Source organism: Schistocerca americana, chromosome 1 (genome assembly GCF_021461395.2).
Source record: "Schistocerca americana isolate TAMUIC-IGC-003095 chromosome 1, iqSchAmer2.1, whole genome shotgun sequence".
In the NCBI taxonomy this organism is placed as follows: Eukaryota; Metazoa; Arthropoda; class Insecta; order Orthoptera; family Acrididae; genus Schistocerca; species Schistocerca americana.
In genome coordinates this window covers 453,891,015-453,917,451 of record NC_060119.1, presented here as the reverse complement: position 1 = coordinate 453,917,451, position 26,437 = coordinate 453,891,015, and the positions used below count along the sequence as shown (strand labels likewise).

Genomic DNA, 26,437 nt, shown 5'->3' with positions numbered 1-26,437 from the left:
TTCAAGCTCCAAACCTTCGCCCTTCCCATTAACTACGTCCGTCTGATTGGCTCCTTTCTCTCCCGCCGTCCTTCCTCTGTCACCACCCATAACACAGATTCCTACACCTTTTTCCCCTCTGCTGGTGTGCCCCAAGGCTCCGTCCTCTCCAACCTTCTGTACCTTTTGTACACGGCGGACATGCCGCCGCCGTCAGCCCCCGTCCACCTTCTCCAGTTTGCCGATGACACCGCCTTCCTTGCCCTTGCCCCCACCCTACAGCGCTCCCAACACCTTCTCCAATCCCATCTTGATTGGTTCACCGCTTTGTGCAACCAGTGGTTGCTCAAGGTCAATCCCTCCAAAACCCAGGCGATCATTGTAGGCAAAACCACCCCTTCCTTCCGCCTCCTTGATTTCTATCTCACCATCTATGGCCGTCCTATCGCCCTCACTCCCACCCTTAAGTACCTTGGCGCCACCCTCGACCGTCGCCTCTCCTGGACTCCCCCCCTCTGGACAATCCAAGCCAAGGCATGCTCCCGACTCAGTCTCCTCAAGCTCCTCTCTGGCCGTACGTGGGGTCTGGACCCCTCCAACATCCTCCACACCTATCAATCCCTCATCCGCCCTATCCTTTGTTATGCCCATCTGGCTTGGATCTCCGCCCCCCTACCTTTTATAAATCCCTCCAAATCCTGGAACGCCATGCTCTCCGCCTCGCCTATCACATCCGTCTCCCCTCCCCTATGCAGATCCTGTACGATCTCATCCCCTTCCCCCACCTCCTCCTTTTCCTTGAAAGGATACGGATCCTGTACACCTCCCGTAAACTCGATCCTCCTCACCTGCTCGTCTCCCCGATCCTCTCCCACCCCTGCCCGCTGCCGCGCCTGTATTCGCACGTCCCACCCTGTCTCCATCTCTCCACCCTCCTTACCTTCTCCCAAGGTGGCTTCCGCCAGCTCCCCCTCCCTGATGATATCCTCCTCCCCACCATCTACCCCTCCTACCAACTTTGATCCTTCCTCCCTCTTCCTGTATTCCTTTGGGCACCCTCCATCCCTCACCCCCTTCTCCCCACTCCTCCCCCGGGCCTCCCCACCCCTGTCCTTCTACTCCTCCTCCCCTCTCCTCAGCCATTGGCATCTCTGTTCTCCCTCTCCACCCGCCCTCACCCTTCTTCCCCTCTTGGCAGGTCCCCAGACTCGCACACGCTACGTGGACTTTCGCGCGCCAGAGATCATCGCCATCTGTGTCTCGTGTGTGTGACGTCGTTTTGTGTTTTTAGTGTCCACCGTCACGCTTCTCCGTTCACTTGTGCCATCGGATTCATCAGTGTTATGTGCGCCGTGTCAACGTGTTTTCTGTGTCTTTCTCGTCGAATGTGAACGGCTCCGTGTTTTTTGTGTGTCTGTGACCACTATTTTTTGCCCGTCACTATGTTCATTTTAATTCTCCATTATTGTACTGTGTTTGTCAACTCTATGGCTGAAGAGCGGCGTAGCATGCCGCTGCCAGCCTACCTGATTGTTCAGGTGTTAAAATAACAATAAAGTAAAAAAAGGAAGAAATGCATTCTTGCAACATAATTGAAAACTCGCTCTCATAAAATCTGGGTTCGTTAAGGTGTTACTTGCAAAAAATGCGATTTCTTCCAGTTTTCTTACGCGCATAATATCCGTTTCAAACTAGTACCAATCGGTTGAAATTGTGAAAGAAGTTACACAAAAACATGTAATTAACGGTCGTCCAGTTTTGTAAAAACTTTATTCATTGTTTCGACAGACAATAAGAAAACTCCTCTCATAACAGAAAAAGACGAATATGTCCTGGGCAGAGTTAGGCACGTGAAAGGGTGAACTATCTGGCAGCTTTGAAGACATTGAAATCAAAACATCTTGACATATTCGCGATTTTTTACGGTTTAACCCTACTTCCCACGCGGAAAGTAGGCAGTCCTGCGTGTTGTAATTCATGGACTTAAGTCCCTGATCCTGTGGCCAAACTCCAGAATATTCACCAGACATAATGGACGACATACAATAACGTATGAATGAAGAAAATACATCTAATAGCAAAAAATCGTTTTTCGGGGAATATAAAAGTTCAGGGGGTGATTTGTTCCTGGGAGGATGATAAAACTCTTTTTTATTGTTTGGCACTTGGGGGGGGGAGGGGGGGGGGAGTACATTTACTTCCCCAAACCTACACTGTTTCATGTGTTGTGGGGAATGTAAGAATAAACAAGCAAATCTAAGCGCTTATAGAAAGTGGGATGTTACTATAACAGTAAGTGCCCGAGAGTGGTTGTGCATATACAGGGTGGTCCATTGATAGTGACCGGGCCAAAATGTCTCGAAATAAGAGCCAAACAAAAAAACTACAAAGAACGAAACTCGTCTCGCTTGAAGGGGAAAACCAGGTGGCGCTATGGTTGGCCAGCTAGATGGTGCTGCCATAGGTCAAACGAATATCGTCTGCGTTTCTTTAAATAGGAACCCCCATATTTGTTACATATTCTTGTAGTACGTAAAGAAATATGAATGTTTTAGCTGGATAACTTTTTTCGCTTTGTGGTAGATGGCGCTGTAATAGTCACAAACGTATAAGTACGTGATATCACGTAACATTCCGCCAGTGCGGACGGTATTTGCTTCGTGATACATTCCCGTGTTAAAGTGGACCGTTTACCAATTGCGGGAATGGTCGATATCGTTTTGATGTGGTGCTATTGTGATCAAAATGTCCGACGGGCGTGTGCTATGTATGCTGCTCTGTATCCTGGACGAAATCATTCAAGTGTCCCGCCGTTCGCCGGATAGTTACGTTATTTAAGGAAACAGGAAGTGTTCAGCCACATGTGAAACGTCAACCACGACCTGCCACAAATGATGATGCCCAAGTAGGTGTTTTGGGTTCTGTCGCGGCTGATCTTCATATCAGTAACAGACAAATGGGGCGAGAATCGGGAATCTCACAAACGTCGGTGTTGAGAATGCTACATCAACATCGATTGCACCCGTACCATATTTCTGTGCACCAGGAATTGCATGGCGACGACTTTGAACGTCGTGTACTGTTCTGCCACCGGGCACAAGAGAAAATACGGAACGATGACACATTTTTGCACGCGTTCTATTCAGCGACGAAGCGTCATTCGCCAACAGCGCTAACGTAAACGGGCATAATATGCACTATTGGGCAACGGAAAATCCACGAAGGCTGCGACAAGTGGAACTCAGCGACCTTGGCCGATAAATGTATGGTGCCGCATTATGGGTGGAAGCATAATTGGCCCCCATTTTATAGATGGCAATCTAAATTGTGCAATGTGTGTTGATTTCCTACGTAATGGTTCTAATGGCTCTAAGCAGTATGGGACTTAACATCTGAGGTCATCAGTCCCCTAGACTTAGAACTATCTAAACCTAGCTAACTTAAGGACATCACACACATCCATGCCCGAGGCAGGATTCGAACGACCGCAGCATCAGCACGGTTCCGGATTGAAGCGCCTAGAACCTCTCGGCCTATGTAATGTTTTACCGATGTTACTACAAGACGTTTCACTGCATGACAGAATGACGATGTACTTCCAACATGCTGGATATCCGGCACATAGCTCGCGTGCAGTTGAAGCGGTATTGAAGAGCATTTTTCATGACAGGTGGATTGGTCAACGAAGCACCATATCATGGCCAACACGTCACCGGATCTGACGTCCCCGGATTTCTTTCTGTGGTGAAAGTTGAAGGATATTTGCTATCGTGATCCACCGACAACGCCTGACAACATGCGTCAGCGCATTGTCAATGCATGTGGGAACATTACGGAAGGCGAACTACTCCCTGTTGAGAGGAATGTCAATAGACGTATTGCCAAATGCATCGAGGTTGACGGACATCATCTTGGGCATTTATTGCATTAGTGTATTATTTACAGGTAATCACGCTGTAACAGCATGCGTTCTCAGAAATGATACGTTTATAAAGGTACATGTATCGCATTGGAACAACCGAAATAAAATGTTCAATCGTACCTACTTCTGTATTTTAACTTAAAAAACCTACCTGTTTCCAACTGTTCGTCTACAATTGTTAGCCATATGTTTGTGACTATTACAGCGCCATCTATCACAAAGCAGTAAAAGTGGTCAAACTAAAACATTCATATTCGTTTACGTACTACACGAATATGTAATAAAAATTGGGGGTTCCTATTTTAAAAATGCAGTTCATATCCGTTTGACTTATGGCAGCGCCATCTAGCGGGCCAACCATAGCGCCATCTTGTTTCCCCCTTCAAGCTAGACAAGTTTCGTTGTATGTAGTTTTCTCGTTTGACGCTTATTCCGTGAGCTATTTTTCCCGGTCACGATCAATGGACCACCCTGTATAATAAGTATCCAAGGATAGGGATGCATGCTTTTGTGTCATATTGCACAACATAGGAAGTGTCATGTTGGATGAGATTATGGATGTGTGATGTTATACAACATGATATTGTGTACCATGTTACTTAGCGCGAAGCATTATATTACATACCAACACGTAAAATAGCACGAAGATGAAAAATTGTTCTAATTTAACTGTCTTTGAAGTTACCAGATGTCTAGAAGCTAGTTCTTTTCTTTTACATCGCTAACTCTGTGCAGGTCATATTCGCCTTTCTTGTCGTATGTCGGGAGAATTTTTCATTCTGACATACAACATGCACAACACCGAAGAGGGCAAAATAATGCTGGAGCACAAGAACGAAGTGCTCCGAATAAAACGAGTTTAAGACAGATGTTGCCTTTAGCTCCTACTGTTCAGTCTATACGATTAAAATTCAAGATAAGAGAACGTCAGTACTGAGATTTTCTGATGACACAGCTATCCTCAGTGAAAGTGTAGAAGTATTACAGGATATGTTGAATGAAACGAACAGAGCAAGGAGTGCAGAATATCACATGATTCTAACTCGGAAAAGCAGAAAGGTAATGAGCAGTCGCAGAAACGTGAACAGCGAAAAAATTCACATCAAAGTTGGTGGTTACAAAGTGGACGAAATTAAGGAATTCTGTTATCATGGAAGCCAAATAATACATGATGGACGGAGCAAGGAGGACATCAAAAGTAGACTAGTACTGGCAAAGAGAGCATTCCTTGCCGAGAGAAGCCCACTGGTACCAAACTTTAGCTTAACTCTGAGGAAGAAATTTCTGTCAATGTACGTTTGGAGCGCAGAAATGTATGTTGGTGAAACGTGGACTGTGCGAAAACCGTAACAGAAGAGAGTCGAAGCATTCGAGATGTGGCACTACAGACGAATGTTAAAAAGTAGGTGGACTGAAAAGGTAAGGAATAAGGAGGTTCTGCACGGAATATGTGAGAAAAGAAACATTTGGAAAATACTGACAATGAGAAGGGACAGGATGATAGGAGACCTGTTAAGCTGTCAGGGAATAACTTCCATGTACCAGAGGGAGCTCTAGAGCTTAAAATCTTTAAAGGAAGACAAAGATGGGAATACACCACGCAGATGACTGAGGACGTAGATTTATAAGTGCTACTCTGAGACGAAGAGATTATAGCACGGGAGACGGGCCGTATTACACCAGTCAGAAAACTAATGACAAGATAGCATGTTCTCGAGATATCCATTAAAAACTGTTGGTCACTACTCAAGTGTTGCCAAGAGACTGGCATGCCACCATTCAGTAGCCATTATGCCTGTTGAACTTCGGTACCGAGCTGGAAGAGCATGGAATCGCCTACCCTGATCTGTTGTCCAAACGCAGGTCCCCTCGACGCCCAGACGGGTTAGAGCCTTGCTTGCTGCCAGAGGAGACAAATCTGTCTAGTACATTTTGTGCGCTGTGTACTCCCAAAGCAACTACAAATATAATTATGTATATTTACTGCTGCGCTATATATGCATAGTAAGTAAAATTAATTGCTGTCCTTCTTTGTGTTTAAATTTAAAGGCCAGCATCGTAACACAAGAGGGCTCAGGCAAAAGTTGTGCTCTGTAGTAAGAATGTATATGCTAGGAAACGATAAAACCTAATACTGAATATACCTAAAAGGGCAGTCACAGTAGAATACATTACAATTAAACAGTTTTGAATGTGGAACATTTTAGGTCGAATTTGACAGGTCCATAAAAGGAACCACATTGTACGGAGGATTCAATGAATTTTAAAAGTCAGTTTACTAATGAAAATGTGAGCAGAATGCACCTTTGGTTTTCTTTTTTGTTACAATATGGATGCCATGAAATTTGTCATGAACTCGTAGACATGTCTTTCACTCACCATATTCTACAACTACATCTAGATCTACATGGACACTCTGCAATTCATGCTTAAGTGCCTGGCAGAGGGTTCATCGGAACACCTTCACAATAATTTCCTTTTATTCCCCCGTCAAACACCTATACCTTTAACATCGCAGCGCGTCAGCAATCGTTGGTTAATATATTAAAAAACTAAAAACCCGCCTCGATTGCGAAAAAAGCACCTAGTGTTAAGTGTTAACCCAGGTTTCGGCGTAGATAACTACACCTTCTTCAGAACAACAATAAAATCCATAAATTTATAGCTATGGTGTTTTTTAATCATTGACAAAGGTCTTCTTAGGCACTTGTGGGTTTTATAGTTGTTCTGAAGAGGGTGTAGTTATTTACGCCGAAGCCTGGGTTAACACTTAACACTAGGTGCTTTTTTCGCAATCGAGGCGGGTTTTTAGTTTTTTAATATACCTATATCTTTCCGTGCAAGCTCTGATTTGATCGTTTCTACCTATGTAGTTCGGGTTCAGCAAAAAATTTTCGCATCCGGAGGAGGAAGTTGGTGGGTGAAATTTCGTGAGAAGAGCCTGCCGAAACGAGAAACGAGAATTGTCCACCCAAAATTCTATATCATGTCCGTGCCACTCCCTCACCCATTTCTCAATAATACAAAACGTGTGGCTCTTCTTTGAACTCTCGATGTAAAACGCGCAGCAGCACTTCAGAAGAGGACGGACAAGCATATTGTAGGGCGTATTTTTAATAGATCCGTTCCATCTTCTAAGTGTTCTGTCAGTTAATCACATTCTTCGCTTTCCCGACAATATCTTCTAAGCTAACATATCTGAAAATGACATGAAGTTTTAACATTAAGTGATATGTTTATATTAAAACTTCATGATATTTTCAGCTTGTAACTACTATACCTGTAACCTATTTCTGTGCGTTACGCCTGCATTCATTGACTGCTTATTTCGAACGTATTTTGGTGTGTCTCCCCATCGTATTTAAATAATTTAATCATAATATCAAAGATACATTTAACTCTGCAACCCTCGTATTGAGTTAGATGGCTTTCCAAAGGTGATTACTATGTGTGGCAATGAGAAGCAATTGTTGCCTGACCATGGAGTTTCACAGTCTTGTTCACAATTCCCTAATTGTTCAACGAAGATATTTCGTTAATGAGATAGGAGAGTTACCAACTAACCTCGAGGAGTGGTGTTGCATCGAAGAGGCCGGCTGGTATTTGACGTATGTTGTTGTGGGAGAGTTGAACCTTACGCAGCTCCGGCGTCGCAGTGAAAGCAGTGACCGAAACGCTGGTGATGTGGCTGCGGTCGGCATCCAGGTGCCGCAACTGCGGCATGTGCACCACGACGTTGGTATCCAGTTCGGGTACGTTGTTACCGGAAAATTCCAAGATTGTCGTATCATTCGGCACGCACGATGGAACTTCCAATAGGTCCAAGTTGGCACAGTCTGCAATGGTCCGATCATCGACCGCACTTAACTTGCACGGGCACGTCAGTGTTGATGACGTAGCTGTCGTCATCATCAGCACTAGGCAGACGAGCGCCTTCTGCAACCAACAAATAACATGAAAATTTATTGTACAGAATGCGCAAAATGATCATGACAGGTCAACGTAGGCGGAATGGACAAAATATCTGTCACCGGACGTGTCGTGTAACTACACTCCTGTCCTTGACAATGGCTTCAGTTTGGGAAGGAGGACCAAAGTTCCTAAAAGTATGACGTATATATCTTAAAGCACCAACTATTGATTAGATCCCGTGGAGATATCAGATCGCGGGGATGTTGACTCACATACATCTACATCATACTCCGCATGGAGCGTGGGAAAAATGATTGTCGCTAAGCTTGTGTATTTGCTGTAATTTCTGGAATTTTCTCGTCGTGGTTGTTATGTGAGACGCATGTGGGAGGAAGTAGTATGCTTTCCGACTCTTCCCGGAAAATTCCAATTGTAAACCTCTCAGTGATGCACAGCACCTGTCTTATAACGTCTGCTAATGCAGTTTGTGGAGTAACTTGATAACGCTGTCGCGCCGACTAAACGATGCAGTAATGAAACGCGCTGCTCTTCGATAAATCTTCTCTATCTCTTACATAGTATTACCTGTTAAGGATCCGATATTGGCGGGCACTACTCAAGAATCGTTCTTAAACGGCATCATGTTCGCCGTTACTGTAAGAACTATTTGTATCACTATTGCAATTTTCGGCCTTTGTGCAATTTTCAAGTGGTGCTGCACAAGATTTTTCTTCAGCACATGTCAGATTTTAAAATCCTCCAACATCTATAGGCCTACATATCGTTGTCGAAACCAGGTCTTTTCACTGTAGAAATACAGTAGATGTCTTTCGTGGAGGACTTACATTTCCTTGAAATTCTTCCTTTGAATCTCAGTCTGAGATCTGCTTCCCCTAATGTTTTTCATGTGGTCGTACCGCTTAAGGTCGCTGAAGATAGTTACTCCTAGATATTTTACAGTAGGTGCAGATTCCAGCAGTTTCTCATCAGTAGTGTAACTGTACGATAATGGCTTTCTTTTCATGTGTGTGCACAATAAGTTACATTTATTTACGTTCAGGACCAACCGCCAAAGGCCGGGCCATTGATCAGTCCGCAGTAGATCATTCAGCAAACCGATACTGTCTTGTCTCATTGCTACTACCGAATCATCTGCGAGCAGTTTAACCCTTTACCCACCATTAGGCCTCAGGGGCCTGTCCGTGATGTTTAATATTTTCTCTGTTAGTAACTACATTTCGTTTTAATGAAATCGTATGACTTTCCTTAAAATGTCACGTTAGTCATAATTTTGAAAACAAAATTATAAGAATTTACCTATGCCTTTGTATTAAAGTGCTTGTGTGAGCCTCGCAGTCCCAACCGATTAAAAGCAATTTTTCAACAACAAAATGTCTATGTATGCAGTGTGTGTTCGTCTTTGCCGTTGTAGACTTGCGCAGTTATTCTTTCAGCGTTCAACAGTATTCCTTGTGATAGCAAAAGTTTATTTTGGTGCATTATTTCATAAGAGTTGTCTGTACTTAAAGCTGAAAATGTTACTGAGAAGAGAACTATCAGAAGAGGAGATAGGGGAATTGTTGCAGCAGTCTTTTGATTCTGAAAACCCACATAGTGAATGTGAATCTTCCAGTGATGATAATGAGATAGATGTCGCTGAAAACTCAGAACTACGGGAAGATGATGATCATGAACAATTACTTTACGAAGGTGTAGAATAGTAGTTAGTGCAAATTCCGTTGACTGTGGCTTATTGTTTCCTCGTGATGGGAATGAAATACGGGCTAGACGTCCTGAAGGTATAATTTCTGGTAGGCTGAGCAAAAATGATGTATTGAAAGAAGAGCTGAGACCTTCAAATTATTAGATAAGGAACGGTAATAATGAAGAACCTTGTTTTACATTGTTCGGTAGTGTACCCCTCATTGACCAAATGAATATGTGGACCATCAAGGATGGTCGATCGTTTACGAGGACTGGGTGCATATACATATGCAAGAAATAAAAATGTTTCTTAGTGTTGTCATCCTGAAGGGGTTTACAAGTGAAGAAACGAAGATATTGGTCAGCTTTGGAGTGATTGGAATGGCCGACCACTGTTCACTGAAATTATGTCTCGGAATCGTTTCCATGCTATTCTGAGAGTGCTGCGATTGACAGCGCAGCAGCCCGACATGAACACAGGTCAAGTGACAGATTACAACCAATCGTAGAAGAGTTTCAGATGTGGGATATTGCTCTTAGACATGTCTATATTCTAGGGCGGTGCATGACTGTGGATGAACGTTGATCACATTTTGAGGTCCCTGTCCATTTCGACAATACAGCCCATCAAAACGGTAGATACGGAATAAAGCTGTGCAGTTTGCGGCAGTGCAACAGGCTATGGTGAAAGATGAGATGTGTATTTTGGGACTGCAGAAGAAACCAGAAACGTGCGACTTGGAGAGAATGATGGTAAAACCTTGGCGACTGAACCAGAATAGTCGGGATTTAATATCTCCTGTGATTAATTTCTTTTTCCATGTCTCGTTTAAGCTCATTGTTTGTTTTCAAAAGATCTTATACTAGAAGGCAATATCCGGGCAATAAGGGTGAAATGCTTATTTTTATACTACAAGGGTCTGCCGTATGCTCTTCGTTATTTGATTTTCAGCTATTTTTGGTGATAACCTCTTATGTTCCTAAGAAAAACATCATTGTTACCGTCCTTAGCTCTTTTCATGATTAACCAATGGTGTCATCATTAGAAATAAAGAATTTACGATCCAACAAAGGGCGGCATTGACACCATGGACCAGACGACGCGACGCTACAGTGTGACGATAAAATCAATGCGGTGCCCATTGTTGATTTTCTTCAACATGATCGATGCAATTGTAATGAATGCATACGTAATTTGTTTGATGCTGGCTACCAATAAGTAAATGAGGCGTCCGGCTTTCATAATTAGTTTGGGAAAGCAGCTAGGAGGTGTGAATGAATCAATGATTTCACTAGTGGCACCGAATCCAGAGAGGACAATGAAATCACTATCTAAGAGAAGGAGAGCATATGCATATTGTATAGAGAAGAAAGTTAGAAAAAGTCATATTACATGCTGTAACTGCACGAAACCTGTACACTAAGAACAGTCTGCTATTGTTGTAGATCCAGCACAAATTCGCAAAGTATTTTATAGTGTAAACATTAAACAAATAAAATTATTTTACAAGTATTTCCACCTTTAAAATCGTTTGCGCCATAAGTAGTCAAAAAAGAGGCAGTTAACGTCAATGTAAACGTAACGGGCCTGGGAGTCCCGACTTGTAGTCCACGCTGTACATACGAGGGTTATTCGGAAAGTAACGAACGATCGGTCTCGAAATGGAAAATACAGTGAAAGTTTGATGAAGCATTGCACAGATGCGTTGGGCACTGTGTCTAGTATGCATGTCGATCGCATCGTGTCGCTCTTTTCAGTTCTGAGATCGCAGTGAGAACGTAAAGATGGCTATAAATTAGCGTCTCCCGCCAAGTATGAGGGCCTGGCGAAAGATTTCGCCTGAAGCTATGCAATCCACATAACATAACTGTCATGCAGTTCGTTTTACGCGACAATTCTCGGCCGAACTCTGAAGGGGCAATGAAGATGCACCTGCAGCGTTTCCGATGGGAAGTGTCTGATCACCCACAACACAACCCGTAATTGGGTACCCCTGAGATTCATCTCTGCTCAAATGAACCGCTGGCTATGAAGGCAATATTTTGACACAGACAACGAGCTGTAGTCCAGAGTAGAAAGTCGTCAACCAGCATTGGCGGCTGTCTCATATAACGACGGAATTGAAAAGTTAGCACAACGGTACGATGTATGTCTAAGTCTGAGTGGTGACTGTGTAGAGAAGTAGTTGGAAGGCGTAGCTCACCGTTGCTAATAAAACAGTTTTGATTTTCACTGTGATGTCCTTAGGTTAGGTAGGTTGAAGTAGTCCTAAGTTCTAGGGGACTGATGACCATAGCTGTTAAGGCCCATAGTGCTCAGAGCCATTTAAACCATTTGATTTTCACTGTGGTTTCCATTTCGCGACCGATCGTTCCTTACTTTCCGAACAGCCCTCGTATTTTCTGGTAAGCAAAGGGTGAAAGAGCATCCGACGCTTTCTACTGTAGATAAATCATTCATACACACTGAAAACAGTTATGGTCCTATCACACTTCTTTGGGGTACACTGGAAATTACCTACACATCTATCGATCTTGTTCCGTTAAGCGAAACGAGTTGAGTTCCACGTCTCATCCGCTGTTCCACATGACCGCAGAAACATTCAAAGGATCGGATGATTTAGCAGGCCAGTCGATCTGCTATGGAGTGACCGAGTGATTGTGAAACCAGGAACGTATTTGGTTGTTACCAACTTGGAAGACGAGACGGACGTGTTACTGTATACTTATCATGAAGATGTAGAAAAAAAAAATAGGTCTCTATGACTTCCCTTTTCACAATCACTCCACTTTAATTTTTAATTAGAATTTTCAGTTATTAATACCGCGCATGTACACTACTGGCCACTAAAATTGCTACACCACGAAGATGACGTGCTACAGACGCGAAATTTAACCGAAAGGAAGATGATGCTGTGATATTCAAATGATTAGCTTTTCAGAGCATTCACACAAGGTTGGCGCCAGTGGCGACAAGTACAGCGTGTCTCCGCAGCTCTTGGTCGTGCGGTAGCGTTCTCGCTTCCCACGCATGGGTTCCCGGGTTCGATTCCCGGCGGGGTCAGGGATTTTCTCTGCCTCGTGATGACTGGGTGTTGTGTGCTGTCCTTAGGTTAGTTAGGTTTAAGTATAAGCGTAGGCTTCCGCGGCCGTTGTCTTCTTCAATATAATTCTTCAGGGTATCAGACCGCATCGTCATAATTTAAAAAGCGCCAACGTTTCGGCCAGCGTTGCAGCTAGCCTTCATCAGAGCCTTACGTAAGGCCCTGATGAAGGCTAGCTGCAACGCTGGCCGAAACGTTGGCGCATTTTAAATTATGACGATGCGGTCTGATACCCTGAAGAATTTTATTGAAGTACGTTTAAGTAGTTCTAAGTTCTAGGGGACTGATGACCATAGATGTTAAGTCCCATAGTACTCAGAGCCATTTGAACCATTTGAAGTACAGCGTGCTGTCATGAGGAAAGTTTCCAACCTATTTCTCATACACAAACAGCAGTTGACCAGCGTTGCCTGGTGAAAAGTTGTTGTGATGCCTCATGTAAGGAGGAGAAATGCGTACCTTCACGTTTCCGACTTTGATAAAGGTAGGATTGTAGCCTATCGCGATTGTGGTTTATCGTATCGCGACATTGTTGCTCGCGTTGGTCGAAATCCAATGACTGTTAGCAGAATCGGAGGGCTCAGGAAGGTAATACGGAACGAAGTGCTGGATCCCAACGGCCTGGTATCACTAGCAGTCGAGATGACGGGCATCTCATCCGCATGGCTGTAACGGATCGAGCAGCCACCTCTAGATCCCTGAGTCAACAGATGGGGACGTTTGCAAGACAACAACCATCTGCACGAACAGTTGCAGCAGCATGGACTATCAGTTCGGAGATCATGGCTGCGGTTACCCTTGAAGCTGCACCACAGACAGGAGCGCCTGCGATGGTGTACTCAACGACAAACCTGGGTGCATGACTGGCAAAAACTCATTTTCCGGATGAATCCAGGTTCTGTTTACAGCATCATGATGGTCGCGTCCGTCTTTGGCGACATCGCGGTGAACGCCCATTGGAAGCGTATTTCGTCATCGCCATACTGACGTATCACCCGGCGAGTAGGTATGGGGTGCCATTGGTTACACGTCTCGGTCACCTCTTGTTCGCATTGACGGCACTTTGAACAGTGGACGCTACATTTCAGATGTGTTACGACCCGTGGCTCTACTCTTCATTCGATCCCTGCGAAACCTTACATTTCAGCGGATAATGCGCGACCTGCAGGTCCTGTACGGGCCTTTCTGGATACAGAAAATGTTCGACTGCTGCCGTGGCCAGAACATTGTCCAGATCTCTCACCAACTGAAAACGTCTAGTCAATGGTGGCCGAGCAACTGGCTCGTCACAGTACGCCAGTCACTACTCTTGATGAACTATGGTATCGTCTTGAAGCTGCATGGGCAGCTGTACCTGTACACTCCATCCACAGTCTGTTTGACTCAATGCCCAGGAGTATCAAGGCCGTTATTACGGCCAGAGGTGGTTGTTCTAGGTACTGATATCTCAGGATCTATGCACCCAAATTACGTGAAAATGTAATCACATGTCAGTTCTAGAATTAAATATTTTTCCAATGAATACCTGTTTATCATCTGCATTTGTTCTTGGTGTAGTAATTTTAATGGCCAGTAGTGTATTATGTCACTGGATCGTTCTGAGAGAACTACAGTATCGTAACGGCAGGCTGCTGTCAACGCTGGAGGTAACTTGAAAAGCACATATGACACGACGCACGGTGCTCACCGAAGTTCTTTGGGGCCAAAAATAAAAACGTGATTTTACGATGTGGGCAGCCAAATCTTAACTGATACATTTTAAAGATACCTATAAATATTCTTTTTTAAAATCTTCTAAAATAGCTTCTGCAAGCCGCTTTAGCTGTTGATAATACTTTATTCCATGATCATGTAGGACGAGTTTTCGTGATACTGCACTTGTATCTTCTAGTGAAAAAATATAGAAACAATAGTCTCGGAGGGACTTCCGCAACTGAGCATTATATCGGAGTTACCGCTTCAGTTATAAGGTTCTTTTTCATTTGAAACATGGTCGGTTTCGGTCTCTTACATGTCCATCATATGTTATAGCTTTGTGCTGCTACCGAGAGCGCCGCAGTGCAACTCTACAAGATGCGGTGCCTCACCAGCGAGAGCAAAGCACGAACTCCGAGTCCTGTACTGGTCCCATGCGGCGCTTTGGGTCACAGCACAGAGATATAACACCTGATGATGGTCAGATAAGAGCTCGAAATCGGTCTTATTTTAAATAAAAGGAACTTTACAACTGTAGCGATATTTTCAAACTCTGTGAAAAAATGTAGCTCGTTTAGATCACTGAGACAGTACGGGGGTCTAATGTTAAATTAGCTATATTTTTTCATCTAAAACTGCGACTACAGTATCGTGAAACGGTACTGTGTAATCTTAGAATAAAGGATCATCAACAGTTAACACAGTTTCCAGAAATTTGTACAGGGTTTTAACCAAAATAAATTTACAGAAATCTTTAATGTTAAAAATGAATAACTTATATCAAATCAGTTTCTGGAATTGTGACTACTTAGAAAAATGAACTGTATATTATTCATATTGGTCATGGTCGATAAAACGGCTACACAGTTTTCTTAAACTTTCGATGCCGTATAATGCATATAAACATGTGTTTTGACGTAGTTTGTTCGAGTTTAAATGTTTAAAATCGACAGGAGAACTGAAACTGCAGTAACATAAAAAATGATACAAGTTGAGCAAGCTGTGAAACCAAGTTGTCATTTAGAAAATTCTTAGTGGGTGACTGTATCTACAATTTTCTAAATCTTTCGTTGACGGATTGTAAATAATATCGTACAATATAAAATTACGTACGCCAGGCAAATAATTCCTGCATTGTAACACTGCGATGGAGAAACATCATAAATGTAGTCTCACGGAGCACATTGTTTTATGCAGAATTTTATTTTCCGAGATGACATATTGGACACTGTGTGATTTATACTCGGGAAACGGATGTGAGATAAGGATATAATCTGTTCCATTGTTCGGCAACACTGGGTCAGGCAGTTACACAGCTGCAACTTCCTCATTTCTAGAGACACTGTATCCCAGCCCGAGGGGTATTATGGAAGGAAAGTCATACTTCCTGATGATAGCTACAGTCCAACTGTCAGTTCACAAAATGATATTGCACCTCAAACAGCAGCTCGCACTGAAGGCGCAGGCACTGAGTAGATACTAAAAGGAAAGAAGAAAGAAACAGAACTAAGATTTAACTGGGGAGAGGTAAGCAAGTTCTTCTACATGTTGTATTCCCTATCTCCTAATTATGAGTAGAAACCTTTCCCTCAGCCCGCAGCTGTAAAAACACATCCCAGTATCATTTCTACAAAGTGATTTCCTCCAAGCAGCATCATAAAGAAACGGGTATCGTCCAACATACGCCTATCGCTAACACGATTTGTGCATACACGGTGAGCTTCGATCACACACAGCTCCCACCTCGCTCCTGTTCAACAGTTATGTTCTTGCTGCTGGTTCGCCAAGGCACCGTAAACAGTTATAATCGATGCTGAAACAGATGTGCTACCTGACCGAAGACTTGTAATTTATGACAATTTCTACCGACTCACAGGCAAACGAACACTTATAGAAGTCAAAACTGTCGTGAGGAGGGCTATGCGTGAACCGTTCAATGAGTGTGAAAGTAAAACTTTATCGACCTACTCGACAAAAAAAACATTAGAACTTCTGGTCTCAAGCTCAATCAGAGAACGGATATGAGCCATTTGTCCAGGTACTCTATGGGCGTAATGGCATTAAAACAAAGAATGGCATAGAAAAGCTGTTTCGCAGAGGAAGACCGCACTGAAGTGCCTCTTTTAAATCGTCTCACCAATGACGAAAGGTCAGATACGAAATACGCGACAAAAGGATAGAGAAGCAACTGAAATCATTCAAATAATGTAAAGGCCACTGGATATGACGAGATACCCGCTCGATTCTATACAGAGTACACGGAAGAACTTGCCCCTTTTCTAGTGGCAATGTACCGTAGGTCTCTAGAGGAGTGATTCGCTCCTAAGGATTGCTAAAAACCACACTTCTTTCCCGTTTTGAAGAAGGGACGTCGAATAGTCGCACACAGCTGTAGGCCTCTGTATCTGACTGGTCTGTTGTAGAATTATGGAATATGTTGTAAGCTCGCCTATTGTGACCTTCCTGTAGTCCGAAAATTTCCTCTGGATCCACCGAAAACAACGATCGAAGAAACCACAATCGCTCTGTTCGTCCACTAGATGCAGTTGCAACACCTAGGTAGATACCGTGTTCTTTAACGCCGGAAGACATTCAACACAGTTCCACACAGCAACCTAACGAACAAAATACTAGCGTGAAGAATATCAGATCAACCGTGAGAGTGGATTTAAGAGATAAGGTTTCACTTTAAACGGGGCTTGGGTCCGGCACTCAGTTAACGTATTACGTTCTTGCCAGCCACCACATCCACCAGGGATGGGAAACTTCATACTCCACTTGGAGTCCAGTACTTGTAGCACTTGTAGATGACGACTGGGTAGGTTGGAGAAATATTGTGCATAAAATGCAAACAACAGCTCTGCTGAACACCCGGAAGCACACCATTGTCGCTAACATGAAAGAAGAAAAATGGTGTCTCTTCGACAGAGAGACGAAAGATTGGTGTGCACCACCTAGGAACCAAGTGTATTGTGAGTTGTGACAAATACCGAAATGGCACACAGCAGATGGAACACAAAATTTCTTGAGAATTGTTGCTACCTGGGATTTGTCACGGGATCTACTAGGTGCAGGTTCACAACATAATTACCAGTCCATCAGTATTTCTTAAAATGAGAGCACTAGCTGCGTATTTCTTTCTCCTGTGGAGAATGTGGTGTGACAGGAGAGGAAATGGACGGGGGTGGGGAGGGGCGAGGATCGAGGGACGCAAAGGAGACTGGACAGTGAAGAGGGTGACTCACACTGACTTCTCACTAATAATTCCAGTACCTTTATGGCCAGAAAACCTGCCGCCCTATCTCTTGGGATATACAATGAGGTGACAAAAGTATTGAGATACCTCGCAATATGGCGTTAACACTCCTTTCCCCCGGCGTAGTGCAGAAACTCGACTTAGTATAGCCTCAACAAGTCGTTCGAAGTCCCCGGCAAAAATATTGAGCCATGTTGTCCCTGTGGCCATCCATAGCTGTGACAGTGTTGCCGGTGCAGGATTCTGTGAATGAGCTGCTCTCTCGATTACGCCTCATAAATGACCGATGGGATTCATGTCGGGAAATCTGTGGTCAGGTATATCGCTCGAATTGTCCAGAATGTTCCTCAAACAAAACCGGGAACAATTGTGACAGGGGACCGGTGCATTGTCACCCAAAAAAATTCCTTTGTATTTTGGGAACATGAAATCCGTGAATCGCTGCTTATGTCTCCGAGTAGCCGAATTTAACTATTTCGACATAATGATTTGTTCAGTTGGATCAGAGGGCCCAGTGCATTCCATGCGTACATAGTCCACACAGTTGGATCCACCATCAACTTGAACAGTGCCTTAATTTATAACTTTGGTCCATGACTGTGACGTATGCGCCACACTCGAACATTACCATCAGCTGTTACCAACTGAAATCGGTACTTACCTGACCAGGTCACGGTTTCCCAAGCGTAACGGGTCCAGCCGATATGGTCACGAGCCCAGGAGCGGTCCTACAGGTGGTAACTCACGAAACCACAGACGTTTGTGCGTTACCACATGTTAGCGGGTTCAAGTGACTGAATTCGCACGTGCAACGATCTGATCGGCTACCATCAATGCTAATTTAATCGGAAATGGCGCAACTTATCTAATCTTTTTCCTTCAAAATTACTTCTCAGCACACCTTATCCTGCAACACCTTTACAAATTACTCAGACATTTTATCACCAACCTCTAAATTCTTCAGAATTCTCTGCTCTTTTCCAAAATCGAATCTCAATTTATACATCTATTCCCAATCGAATGCTTCAGACGAAGGGCCTTTTTTTTTTCAACATAACCTAGATTTCCGTGTAACGAAGTTTGGTTCTGGAGTGACATAACAGTGACTGATGGTGACTAATGTTATAGCTTGAAGCTATCTTTCTCATTCACTTTTCTTTCTGGACCACCGTCATTCCTCTGCCTGGTTTGATGGACCCGCCTATTCCACTCCAGTGCCAAACTGTTCATCTCAGAGTAGCCCTTAGACCCAACGTCTTCGATTACTTTTAGGGCGTATTCCAATCTCGGTCTTTCCTTCACAGCTCCCCCGGTCCAATAGAAAATATTCCTTGATGTCACATCTCAAACGCTTCGATTCTCCTCAGAGTCCCCCCACAGACCCTGATTCAATGCCATACAGTGCTGTACTACAGAGTTACATCCTCAAAGAAATGTTCCTGAAATTAAGGCCAGGGTTACTGTCTGTCCGTGTTAGTCTGCTTTTATGCCCTGCTTGCTTCGTCCGTCGTACATTATTTCCTTTCGAAGGTCTACATCAGATTCCTAGTTTTGATGTTAATTTTATGGCTAAACTTGTTTCTGCTACTCCTTATTAGTTTTGACGTTGTTATGTTTACTGTCACAGCATATTCTGTATTCAGTAGACCGTTGTCCACGTTCAGTACGTCATGTAATTCTTTCTCGATGAATGTAGCAATATTAACAGCGAATCTTAGCGTTGGCATTCTTGCACCCTGAATTTTAATCTCCCTACACGACGAATCTTTTATTTTCGTCATTGCTTCCTAGAGGAACAGACTGATGACTAGGGGATAAAGAATGCAGTCCTGTCTGGTACGTTTTCTAGTCGGAGCGCTTGCTGTGCCTCCTTATTTCTTTTACATGCTGCATACTACCAGTCTTTCCGTATAGGTTTCTCATATTTTTCTCTGACTTTCGATTACCTTGAATCATTTTACATTGTCAAACGCTTTGTCTAAGTCGAAAAATGGCTTCGAACCTCAATTTTCTGTTCCATGCTTCTATACATTACTCTTGTCATTAACTATGATGCTTCGGTTGTTGTGCTGACTGTCCGGTAGTTTTCGCATTTATCTGCCGTTATTTTCTTCGGGACTATTTTTCTGAGAGTCGGGTAGTACGTCTCCACTCTCATTTATGCTACAAACCAACTTGAATTGTCATTTGGTTCACACTTCCCGCATGGTTTCTGAAATTGCGAAGGAATGTAATCGACTTCTATGCTTTCCGCCTTATTTGATCGCAAGTTTTTAAAGGTCGGTTTAACTTTGATACTGTATCCTCTAGGTCTGCCATATTGACTGCAACTTCTTCTTGCATCACGTCGGCACGTAAGAGCTCTCCCTCATAGACGTATTCACGTATCCCATCTCTCCTCTGCGTTTAGTAACAATTCCTCTTGCACTATTAACGTTGACCTTCTTGCTTTTGATTTTTCGAAGGTTCTTTTTACTTAATAATATGCTGAAAGTTCTTTCAGACGATCGTTTCTTTCTGTTTTTTTAATTTTCTCCCGCTGCTATTTGGCCTTAGCTTCCCTGCATTTACGGTTGCTTTCATTCCTAAGTGAGTTATATTGCTGTATTCCTTTCTTTTCCTGTGCATTTTTTTAGTTCCTTATTTTGTCTATTAATTTAAGTATTTCTTCTGTTAGCCAAGGTTTCTTTGCAGTTATTTTCCCTGCATTTATCTCAGTCTTCCCTAATTCTGTGATTACACTCTTTAGAGACGTCTTACTCCGTGTTGGTCTTGTTACCTGTACTTGTTTTATCAGGTTTATTGAAGTCTTACAGCTGGTTTATCTTTCAGAAATGATCCATAGCTGTACCAGAACGTATTGCAAATGAGAACATCTCTTATCCACTATGAGGTAATAGATTTTTTGGGTTATATCTTCCATGAATTAACCATATAAGGCCTGATTTGAGAGAACTGCTCAACTTACTATTCAGTATTTTTTTATATATGTATATATTAACACGTAACTGAAGTATCACAGACGTTGTGGAATTACTTCGTTACAGGTAATTTGTTTCATCCGAATGACAACGTCGTAATTAAAATCAATTAATTGAGACACTCATAAATGCAGCGATACCTTACGAATACTTCGTCCTGGAACAATCCAAGTATAGATGTCTTATCTGATTAAAATGCATTATTTTGTACAATAAATTTAAAAAATTCTGTGTAGTTTTATCTTCGACATTTTTGTAGTGAACTTCAATTTTTTATGTTTTTACGTGTTGTATGCCAACGTCAACACATTTCAATCAACATACTACAAACATCGTCTGACTGCAAACAAAAGGGAAATGTAAGAGTCTCTCAACACTCGTTTGATCCAATAAATCATAGGAAAATTTATCCTCAGCGCCATCGGCAGCAGCAGATATATTCATTGGTTCATGAGATATTAATCTTGACGAAGAGAGTGTAATGCCTCAGGAATGACGGGAGGCGGCTGGGAGTGGCACCATAATAAAAGAAACTCTCCGAGCTAAACGCAGGCATTGTCAGAAAAAGTCCAAAGGAGGACAGCTCGTTTTGTATCATGGCGAAAGGGGAGAGCGTCGCGCATGTAATAAGCGAGTTAGGATGACAATCATTGAGGCAAAGGCGATATCCTTGGCGGCAAGATCTTCTAGCGCAATTTCTAGCATACTTAGGGGGAAAACATCAACGTAAAGAAATAAGATAAACTGAAACTCGTACAGAAAGAAGTGTTCATTTTTCCCATGTACTTTTAGAGAATGGAATGATTGAGAAATAGTATAAAGGTAGTTCGAATAACCCTCTGCCAAGCTCATTATTGTGAATTGTAGATTAATCATGCAAATGTAGATGTAGAAGACCATTTAACTTGCAGAACGATTTTGATGATTCGGTTCTATAAAATACGTAGTAGTAACACCGACTATGCCAGGTGAAAGTGGACTAACATTATGTTTTAAGGAACGATAAAAAACAAACACTGCTCTAAGTTTCTGTTTCTTGCTTGTGAATATAGAGTTAAGGCGTGGACCTACAATCTTAAACAAACTAGTGACCACAAGTATATCCTCGGGAGTTGTGGATCTGAGAATGTTGTGATGAGGGCTCGCCATTAATTAAAAAAAACCAACGAAGTTTACTAATCACACACTTCAAGTTGGCAGCTATGCAGAGGACGCTGGGAGCGTAAACTCGCAACTGGCTAGTACCTGCTACAGCAAGCCCTGCTTCCCTCTTCAACGCCAGCCAACTTAACTGCGAAGGTGTAATATTTTAACGTGTCTCTAGAAGGACCAGGTACAGCCTCTTCGCTCACTTTTGTAAAATCACTAAGCGTAAGGCCGCAGACGACTCAGTACTGCGCTCACAATGGCTGCTTGCTGAAACATCGCACAGAGCTGTTACGTTAGCTAAGGTTAGGAACGAGCGTAACCTTTCAGATGCTGCACGAAGTCATTCGATTTTAAATTATCAGAGAGGATGCAAGTAAAGTGCGCGGTTTTTAGGTAGACCTCTCACCTATGGTCTAATATAAATGAAAATACGTGAATCAACAATAAATCGATGGAGATAAATGTGACGAACTCACTATAATATGAAACCCATCACTCCACGAACATGTACAGACCTCAAATATAGTGTTCGGTCCAAATACGTAAAGCTATACCGTAACATTAGGCAGTGCCTCGAGCAGATCCAATTAACATATTTGGAGAACACTGTGATAAAGCTGTCCAGCCAAACATTCCGCGGTGAGGAGAACATTTACTGTCACTACCGTACGGTGAAGTCAGCTTCATTTCGGAAATGTGATAAGCAGCTGATGAATATAGAAGAGGTATTCGTTGAGAGACATGGTGGGCAAAGGGGAGGAGTGAGGGGAACACATCTTAATAACCTCACAACATTTGGAAAAAATTTACTAGGGACTGATATCATCATCATGTCGCTTTGATATTGCCACTGTTGGAACTGAAATCTGCTAGAAGAAGTCTATTGCCACGAATGCAGCTCTGCAAAATTGTGAAACAAAATGGCTCTGAGCACTATGGGACTTAACATATGAGGTCATCAGTCCCCTAGAACTTAGAACTACTTAAAACTAACTAAACTAAGGGCATCACACACATCCATACCCGAGGCAGGATTCGAACCTGCGAACGTAACGGTCGCGCGGTGCCAGACTGAAGCGCCTATAGCCGCTCGGCCACACTGGCCGGCAATTGTGGAACATCAAAATGTTTAAAGCTAGTGAACATTTCGAAAAACAGCATTTATGAGGTTCGAAACAATTTCCTCTCAGGTCAGTACCGTAAGATCAAGTGGTTCGAGCAAGGAAGAAACATCTGAAATACATCTCCTAGATCAACCATAGAGAAAGAGGAAAATTCTTAAAGTTTCCGTTCCTTTTAGTAACGTACGTGGGATATTTACGCCGTTTTGAAATTTATTCGCTATATTGCGTTCTTGGAGGGACGCGTTCGGTAGTATCAGGAGCGAATTACTCGTTTCATATATCGAATACACTCACTAAGAAGATTCTGTCGTGTCAACCAGAGAGAGGCCCATATTCGGTTTTGCGTTCATTGGGAATGAAGTCAGTTGCAGAGGCCCACCCCAGTGAGTGAGAATATGAATATCACTTCAGTAACAGCAAGTTTACTGAACAGCCTACTACGGCATCTCTGCTACACTCAAACATTTCAGGGTCCTGCAACACGAACCGCTCTGACACATGCTTCACAGTCACTTGGACAAATTCTATTTAGCTCAGGGGCCCCCGTACGATTCACGCCATAGTGTACTCCGTTCTACCACTACTCGCAAATCCAGTGAGGGAAATGTAACTGTCTACATGCGTCGGTACTGGCCGCGATTTCTTCGCGGGCGTTGCGCTAGTTGTACGTTGATGGAAGTAGCATTGTTCTGAAGGCTGCCATAAATACCGGTTCTCTAAAGTTACTGGGATAAGTTTCCTCAAAGGAACATCTTCTTCCATCTATGGAATCACATTTGAGTTCATAGAGAATTTCCGTAATACTGGCGTCTTGGTAGAACCTACAGGTAACGAATCTAGCAGCACGCTTTAAATTACTTTGATGTCCTCTTTTAATCAAAATTGGTGGGAGCAGAACTCAGAAGTTATGTCGATAAACCGAATTCAACCATTCGCCTTCCGTACAACGGACCTTACGTGCTGGTCCCATTCTATTCGCTTTGCGACATTACGCATAGATAGACAACCTGATCAAAAGTACACTACTGGCCATTTAAATTGCTACACCACGAAGATGAGGTGCTACTGACGCGAAATTTAACCGACAGGAAGAAGATGCTGTGATATGCAAATTATTAGCTTTTCAGAGAATTGACACAAGGTTGGCGCCGGTGGCGACACCTACAACGTGCTGACATGAGGAAGGTTTCCAAACGATTACTCATACACGAACAGCAGTTCACCGGCTTTGCCTGGTGAAACGTTGTTGTGATGCCTCGTGTAAGGAGGAGAAATGCGTACCATCACGTTTCCGACTTTGATAAAGGCCGGATTGTAACCTATCGCGATTGCGGTTTAACGTATCGTGACATTGCTGCTCGTGTTGGTCGAGATCCAATGACTGTTAGCAGACTGTGGGATGGTTGGGTTCAGGAGGGTAATACGGAACGCTGTGCTGGATCCCAACGGCCTTGTATCACTAGCAGTCGAGATGACAGGCATCTTATCCCCATGGCTGTAACGGATCGTGCAGCCACGTCTCGATCCCCGAGTCAACAGATGGGGTCGTTTGCAAGACAACAACCATCTGCACGAACAGTTCGACGACGTTTGCAGCAGCATGGACTGTCAGCTTGGAGACCATGGCTGCGGTTACCCTTGACGCTGCATCACACACAGGAGCGCCTGCGATGGTGTACTCAACAACAAACCTGGTTGCACGAATGGCAAAACGTAATTTTTTCGGATGAATCCAGGTTCTGTTTACAGCATCATGATGCTCGCATCCGTGTTCGGCGACATCGCGGTGAACACAAATTGGAAGCGTGTATTCGCCATTGCCATACTGGCGTATCACCCGGCGTGATGGTATGGGGTGCCATTGGTTACTCGTTTGTCACCTCCTGTTCTCATTGACTGCACTTTAATCAGTGGACGTTACATTTCAGATGTGTTACGACCCGTAGCTCTACCCTTCATTCGATCCCTGCGAAACCCTACATTTCAGCGGGATAATGCACGACCACAGGTTGTAGGTCCTGTACGGGCCTTTCTGGACACAGAAAATGTTCGACTGCTGCCCTGGCCAGCACATTCTTCAGATCTCTCACCAACTGAAAATGTCTGGTCAATGGTGGCCGAGCATCTGGCTCGTCACAATACGCCAGTCACTACTCTTGAAGAACTGTGGTATCGTGTTCAAGTTGCATGGGAAACTGGACCTGTGCACGCCATCCAAGCTCTTTTTGACTCAATGCCCAGGCGTATGAAGGCCGTTATTACGGCCAGAGGTGGTTGTTTTGGGTACTGATTTCTCAGGAAGTGTGCACCCAAATTGCGTGAAAATGTAATCACATGTCAGTTCTAGCATAATATATTTGTCCAATGAATACCTATTTATCATCTGCATTTCTTCTTGGTGCCGCAATTTTAATGGCCAGTACTGTAATCAGACGCGCCTGCTTAACGCAGAAGTAACACTAGGTATCACGAGAGGCCGACGCGTCATTATAAATTCATTGCGTTGTCAGTAGAGACACGGTAATGGCGGGACCTCCAGGTCAGAGCTCCTGAGTGACCTCGAACACAGAATAGTTATTCCATGGCACCTGGGTACCAAGCGCATCAGGAAAATTTCAACTCCTCTAAAGATGCCCCCTCCAAAGCTGTCCAACTCGACTGTTGACGATGCGATTGTGAAGTGCAAGCGCGAAGGAACAACAGTACTTAAAGACCAAGTAGACCTCATTTAAAGGACATCAGGGACCGTCGGACATTGTGAATGGTTATTGTAAGAAATCGTATGAAATTTACGGAAAGAATCACTCGTGATTTCCAAAGTGCTACCGATAGTACAGCTAGCACAATAACTTTGTGTTGAGTGTTATAAGGAATGTAGTATAACGATCTAGCAGCGCCTCATAAGCCAGAGATCTTTCCTTGTAGTCAATAATAAGTGACGCTTGAGGTGGTGTAACAAAAATGGTTCAAATGGCTCTGAGCACTATGGGACTCAACTGCTGAGGTCATTAGTCCCCTAGAACTTAGAACTAGTTAAACCTATCTAACCTAAAGACATCACAAACATCCATGCCCGAGGCAGGATTCGAACCTGCGACCGTAGCGGTCTTGCGGTTCCAGACTGCAGCGCCTTTAACCGCACGGCCACTTCGGCCAGCGGTGGTGTAACAGGCGACGCCAGTACTCAGTGGATGTCTGGAAACGTGTGATTTGGAGAGAAGGCACGTTATCGGGTGCCAATCTGTCTAAAGGGTTTCCGTTCGTCGAACGCCTGGAGGGTCGTTACCTGTCGCCATGTGTAACGCCAACAGTCAAGTACTTGCAAAGAGGAGGAGGTGCTACGATTTGAGGGTGTGTTTCGTGCCTAGTCTGCGGTACACTTATCGCGCTTCAGAAAATGCTAAGTGCAGAAGCATATGAACACATTTTACGGCATTGTGAAACGCGTACTTTGGAGGAACAGTTTGAAGACGGTGATAATATCTGCGTAACAACTTACTCTGTCTCAAATCACCATATTTGGGGCAATTGTTTGTGAACAGTAACATTCCCGAAACTGACTGGCCTCGCCATACTCCCTTATTGAACCAAATGAAATATATTTTGCGCTG

The 26,437-nt window shown here is 43.5% G+C and overlaps 1 protein-coding gene across 1 annotated transcript in view; it reads right to left on the bottom strand.

The window, feature by feature from the left end:
* The window catches only part of LOC124623701 (platelet glycoprotein V-like), a 63,393-nt gene that overhangs the window by 19,772 nt on the left and 17,184 nt on the right, over window positions 1-26,437 (bottom strand). Inside the window, exon 2 of the mRNA XM_047149054.1 lies at window positions 7,466-7,837. Coding sequence (XP_047005010.1) covers window positions 7,466-7,837 — 372 coding nt within the window. The remainder of the gene's footprint in view (window positions 1-7,465; window positions 7,838-26,437) is intronic.